The sequence below is a fragment of the Toxorhynchites rutilus genome, chromosome 1, assembly GCF_029784135.1.
Source record: "Toxorhynchites rutilus septentrionalis strain SRP chromosome 1, ASM2978413v1, whole genome shotgun sequence".
Lineage (NCBI taxonomy): Eukaryota > Metazoa > Arthropoda > Insecta > Diptera > Culicidae > Toxorhynchites > Toxorhynchites rutilus.
The window spans coordinates 40,066,703-40,073,028 of record NC_073744.1 but is presented as its reverse complement, the minus strand read 5'-3'; the positions used below and the strand labels follow the sequence as shown (position 1 = coordinate 40,073,028).

The window sequence follows — 6,326 nt, the reverse complement described above, 5'->3', positions numbered from 1 at the left end:
CTAGACCTATTGTAGATCTCATGAATCTTGAACAGCATGACTTGAAAATTTGTCACAAAATTACAAGCACGCATTTGGACGTAAAAGATGCTGGCCGACAGAAAGTCAAATATGCTACCCAACTATTTTCAAACACGGTTGCCCAAGCGATCAAAAGGGGAGTTTGTCTTGGTGTACTGAACTCCCCAAATGCATGCGAAAATAGTGAGTTCGTGAAAGTAATTAATGACTGGTTCGACATGTTTAACATGTCATATAGCATGAAAGGTTCCAGGGAGAGGATGGTTGCATTCAGCATGTCGAATGAAACTCACATGGCCATCCTGGCCAAAACAACCCAAGTCATGGAAAACATGAGAGTTCCTAATAAAAGAATGATTCTTCTTTTTCAAAAAGGTATCCTAATTAACAATGCAGCAATCGTCCAACTGGCTGAATATTTGGAAACTACATACGGCAACAAGTATATTCTGACGAGGAGACTCCAGCAAGATGATTTAGAACGTCTGTTTGGAACTATTCGTGCCAAAGGTGGCTTGCATGACCATCCTACAGCAATGGAATTCTTGCATCGATTGAGATTGTGTATCCTAGGTAATAAAAATCGTATTATCTGCAATTTTCTATGCATTACATTGCTCGTTTCATCTTTATAGGCCGTTCGGATTGCACTCAGCAGGTCAGCGAGTGGAGTAACGTAGAAGAAGGGGTAGAAGAAGTGGAAGACGTCCTGTTGACGGCCGAGATGTTGGCCGGTATTGTGGGAGAAGATATGTCAGACCCTGATGAAACCAGTTTTAACCAAGCCGAATTAGATGATTTTGATACTAGCGGGATCGAAGACGAGTTGGATGATAATCTATCAATGACAGAGTTCGAAGAGGATGCCTGAACGATATTTTATAGCTGTTACACAGATACGATCCGTTGCTGATGAAATCCACGGGAAAAAGAGAGCTTGAAAAGGGTGACACGCAAGGGAAATAAAAGTGACGTAGAAAAGACATACGTTCCTCAAGATGAATACAATATTCAGATGAACACTTGTCTATTGAATGAACATCATGCCGAGGGGTGTATACAGATGTACGAGAATAGAGGTATATATTTGGACATATTATTTCGAAATATCACTTAACATACTCCACCCCCACCAACGTCTTCTTCAATTGGTAGAGGGCAAAGCTTACTTATCTTTTGATTTCACCTTTTGCCGTAATCAGAGTAGCTACACGAATGTGCTTGTCCGGTCCAGGATGAAGTTTGATCACTCGTCCCGTAATCCAAGTATTCGCTGGTAACGCGTCGTCTTTTACTAGACACAGTTGTCCAAGCAATAAGTCCGGTTGTTTCGAAGACCACTTTTTTGTCCGCTGTTGAAGGTTGTTGAGATATTCAACTCTCCATCTATTCCAGAAGAGCTGAAGATTTTTCTGCACTTTGACGATGTCTCACAAAAAAGTTTATCGGGGATGGCTGTAATTGGTCCGCCAACTAGAAAGTGACCTGGTGTCAATGGATTAGGATCGCGTGCATCCGTAGATAATGGAGAAATAGGTCTTGAGTTTAGACATCCTTCGATTTGTTTAAGTAGCGTTAGCATCTCCTCATATGTGGGGATTGTCGAACCTAGGACCCGTTTCATGTGATGTTTGACACTTTTAATGCCGGCTTCCCAGATGCCCCCAAAATTTGGAGACCTGGGTGGGATAAACTTCCACTCGATTTCTTCGACTGCACAAAATTTTCGCACTTCAGGTTCAATCTGGTTTTTAAATTGCTCGGTTAAACGTTGAATTTCGTTCTTAGAGCCAACAAAATTGGTAGCATTATCGCAGAAAATAGTAGAGCCTTGACCTCGTTGGCTGCTGAATCTTCTGAGAGCTGCAATGAAGGCGGGACTTGACAAGCTGCTTACCAGTTCTATGTGAACCGCACGCGTACGTAAACAAATGAACAGCGCAACATATACTTTGAGAGTCTTCTGAGTTCGTATAAAGTTTTCCTTGATCGTGAATGGCCCGCCAAAGTCAACACCACAAGTTTGGAAAGGTCTACCTGGTGTTAATCGTACTTTTGGGATCTCTCCCATTACTTGCTTAAGTGATTGAGGGTTATTTCGAAAGCATGTTAAACATCGGTGAACAACTTTTCTCACTAAGTTTTTTCCATGGATCGGCCAGTAGTTCAATCTTATTGTATATAACAATGATTGAGGTCCGATGTGGAGATGCGATATATGTTTGTCGACAGCAATCAAGAAGGTTAATTTGCAATTGGCTGGTAGGATGATTGGATGCAGTTGATCATAATCCAGACCAGCTGCCTGGATGCGACCACCAACTCGTAATAAACCATCTTGATCTAAAAATGGTCGTAGCGTTAACAACGAGCTTGAATTACTCAGTTTTTTGTTTGTTGTGAGTTGTTGAATCTCCGAGGTGAATTTCTTCTTCTGACTAATCTTGATGATATGTTTCAGAGCATCCTTTAGCTCATTCATTGCCAGTGAGCCGATTTTTCTGTTGTCACGCGAAAAACAATTTTTCTTGAACCTTAAGCAATATGCCACCACTCGCTGCAGTTTTCCTATGCTTGAATAGCGCTCGAGTAAGGTATAATCCCTTATCGGACTTGCAATGTCATCTGGTTCCGATATTCTTTCTGTATTCCGTGTTATGAAGCAGTCTATCTGTTCCACTTCACTATGACTCCATAGTTGGTTGCAGTTTAATAGGAAATCAGGACCGGACCACCACAACGAATTTTTGGCCAACAATTTCACTGAAGAACCCCTAGATATAGGGTCCGCAGGATTCTCTCCAGAGCTAACATGGTACCAGTCTTTTATTGAGGTTCTCGCGTTGATTTCATTTACTCTGTTCGTTATAAACTGTGGCCGTCGCTTCGTTGGGCTTGCGATCCAATCCAATGTGACAGTAGAGTCTGTCCAGTAATATACCCAATCAATTTTAACATGCACTGTTGCTTTGACCTTCTCCATTAAATGCACCAAGAGTGAAGCAGCTCTCAGCTCCATTCTGGGGATTGTAGTATTTTCATCCGTGTTTTTCTCACTTGTCGGCGTAACTCGTGATTTAGCACAAAGTAGTTGAATTTGAGCACCATTTTCTGTAATGGTTCTCACATAAATTGCTGCGCCATATGCTCTTTTAGCCGCATCCGAAAACCCGTGCAGTTCAATAATATTTTTATGGCTCGGTTCCGATGTCGTTATGCGCCTAGGAAATACGATATTATGAATTTCCGATATTTGAACACAGAACCATCTCCATTTGTCTGCTATCGCCTCTGGTAGCGGTTCATCCCAGTCCAATTTTTGTGACCAAATATCTTGCATTATAAGCTTACCATGCACGACAAGTGGGCTGAGCATTCCGAGTGGGTCATAGATCTTTTGAATATCTGACAACACGTTACGTTTTGTGATCTTAGTGTGCATTTGAAGTTCACTTTGAAACCCAAAAACATCCACCTTAGAGTTCCATCGTAGACCTAGAATCTTTACCTCATCTTTTTTCCTATCATCGGGTACTAACGCAGATGAGTTTGAATTCCATTTGTGAAGTTTGAACCCAGCGTCGTTTAGTATCGCTGTAATTTCTTCTTTAAGTTCAATTAGTTCGTCTAGATCGTCGAGACCTGTCACCATGTCGTCCATATAAAAGTCTGTTTCAATCACACTACTAGCTTGCGGAAACCTAGCTTTAGATTCAATTGCTACTTGTTTTAAGCATCGCGCTGCAACGTATGGTGCCGAACATGTACCATATGTTACAGTGTTGAGCCGGTATGTGGATACGGCTTCTTCGCTAGAGAATCGCCACGGAATGTACTGTAACTGACAATCTGTTTCGTGGACCAGAATTTGTCGAAACATTTTTTCGAGATCCGCAATCAACACGTATTTGGGAAACCGGAATCTGAGCAGAATGTTGAAGGTGTCCTGCTGAATCGTGGGTCCAGTCATTAGAACGTCATTCAGTGATAGACCACTAGAAGAAGCTGCAGATGCATTGAAAACTACCCTTAATTTTGTGGTAGCGCTCTCAGGTCTGAATACTGGGTGATGAGGACTATAAAACACAGGGCCATTCAGTCCGTCTAAGTCCTTTTCGTTTACCTTGGACATGTGACCTAGTTCTAAATATTCAGAAATAAAAGTGCTATATTGTTGATGTAGCAAAGGATCCACTTCAAACCTTTTTTCTAGCTTCAAGAATTGTCCCAGAGCCAAGGTTTTAGAATCACCCAGTTGATCAGAGTTGGGTTTTCGTGGCAGTCGCACTATAAAACGGCCGTCTTCTGTGCGTGTGGTGGTATCTACGAACAATTGCTCGCACAATGATTTCTCTTCAGTCCACTCAATAGGAACGAAACTGTTCTTGGTTCCACTGATTACCATTGATACTTCGGTGTTTGCCTTTATGTATGCCCTACCACCGCCAATTACCCACCCAAGTGCCGTATTTTGAATACGCGGTAGTTCTTCACCAATGTCTTTGTTGCCACTTCGAATGATGTCAAATACGATCGAAACTCCCAATAGTATGTCAACTGGGCTACTTAAATGGAAATCAGGATCCGCTAAATTTACGTCTGAAAGATTCCAGTTGTCTGTGTTCAAATCCTTCGAGGGAATGCTCCCGATTACATTGTCCGATACTAGCACTGGTATTGTCCTATGGTAATCGGACACGCGTGATTCGATAGAAATCCAACCTCTTTCGTGAACTGGCTGTTTGCATTGTCCAATGCCATACACGTTAACTTTGGTCGTCTGAGTTGGTACTCCTAAACGGTTCATCAGCGATTTCGTAGCGAAGTTGAACTGTGAGCCTGAGTCTAATAAGACTCGACCCAATATTGGGGCACGGTCAAGACTGTGAACCAATACTATAGCCGTAGGGAGGATGGATGCTTGTGTCGATGGATAAGTCTGCGTTATTTGTTCTGTATAAATATTTATTAAACAAAGTTATTCGTCTATCGCTCAATATAAACGGAATCTACAAGAACTACTCACTTTTCTCTTGATGATGCTTATCTGGTGGGTTGTCATTGTAATAGAAACTTTCTTTCTTCTCTCGGTGGATGGATGTATGATGCTTCCCATCACATTTGAAGCAGCCTCCGCTTCGACATTTATCTGTAGTATGGTTTGACTTGAGGCAATTGTAGCACAGTGCGAAACGCTTGATCATCTTCAGCTTTTCGTCGATAGATTTTGCACGATACCGATTACAGCCTCCAAGAAAGTGTTCCCCTCTGCAAGCTGCGCATAATTGCGATGGTTTTGTGACTGTCAGTGCCCGTCCTTCCAATTTAACCCTTTTCGCAGGAATAGTGCTTTCCACATAAGATCTTTTCTTTGAAGGTATAGCTTCTAGCATTTGACAGCGGTCCGTGACGAAATTTTCCAGCATGCTGTACGATGCAGGTACTGTTCCTGAAGAGACAGCTTCCCACTCACGACGGGTGGCTGGGTCCAGTTTATTGGTCATCAGATGAATCAAGATCGTATCCCACGACTCCACCGGTTGTTTCAAAATTTGAAGACAGCGCATGTGTTTTCGTGCTCCATCGAACAGATGTCTCAGTCCATCAGCTGATTCCACGTCAACTGCCTTGAGTTCGAACAGATCTCGAGTATGTTTTTGGATGAGTAGCTTAGGGTTGTTGTAGCGTCGCACCAGCATGTCATATGCAACCTCGTAATTTGCTTCCGTTGTGGGCAGTGAATCAATCAATCCCAGTGCTGATCCACGCAACGAGAGTTTCAAGTATTCGAACTTCTGAATTGTGGCTAATGTGGTGCGCAGATGAATTAGAGCGTTAAATTTATCGAACCACTCTAACCAACTTTCACCGGATCCCGAAAAGACCGGTAAGTTTATAGTTGGCAAGCGCACGGTATCATGGCTCGCAGTTGCCGTGTCATTGGTTTTCTTGCTTCTTATGATCCTTTCGAATTCGCTAAGTCCCGATATGTATTTGATTTCCAGTTCGTCTCGGTTATTTGCTTCGTCGGGTACAATTTGTTCCAGTGCTGTTTGATGTTGATCATAATTCTGGTAACAGTTCTTGAGCATCTCGCGCCTTGTTTCCAACGACAGAGTATCGTGTTGGAACGCCGAGATGTTTTCAATAATTTTGTTTATCCTGGTACAGGCGTGATTTCGCTGTACGATTAACCGATTAAAATCATCCTGCGTGATGAGCAGCACTGCTCCTGAAGAATTTGACTGCTCAGCCTCTTCATCCGCAACCGTAACAACAACCTCCACGTCGTCGACTTCCGCCAT

General features: G+C 42.6%; 1 protein-coding gene across 1 annotated transcript; it reads right to left on the bottom strand.

Moving 5' to 3' along the window:
* Window positions 1-1,203: 1,203 nt before the first annotated feature.
* LOC129780390 (uncharacterized) lies at window positions 1,204-6,326 on the bottom strand. Its single transcript, XM_055788608.1, has 3 exons — window positions 5,048-6,326; window positions 3,373-4,974; window positions 1,204-1,373 (listed from the first exon to the last, which is right to left on the bottom strand). The coding sequence occupies exons 1-3, from the start codon at window positions 6,324-6,326 to the stop codon at window positions 1,204-1,206; spliced, it is 3,051 nt and encodes a 1,016-aa protein (XP_055644583.1).

Excerpts from the sequence above, each read along its gene's own strand:
- LOC129780390 (XM_055788608.1), bottom strand. The coding sequence starts at position 6,326 with ATGGCGGAAGTCGACGACGTGGAGGTTGTTGTTACGGTTGCGGATGAA. Across the intron at positions 4,975-5,047 it reads TAAGCATCATCAAGAGAAAA|AACAAATAACGCAGACTTAT; the intron begins GTGAGTAGTTCT and ends ATATTTATACAG. Across the intron at positions 1,374-3,372 it reads CAGCCCACTTGTCGTGCATG|CGGACAAAAAAGTGGTCTTC; the intron begins GTAAGCTTATAA and ends AACCTTCAACAG.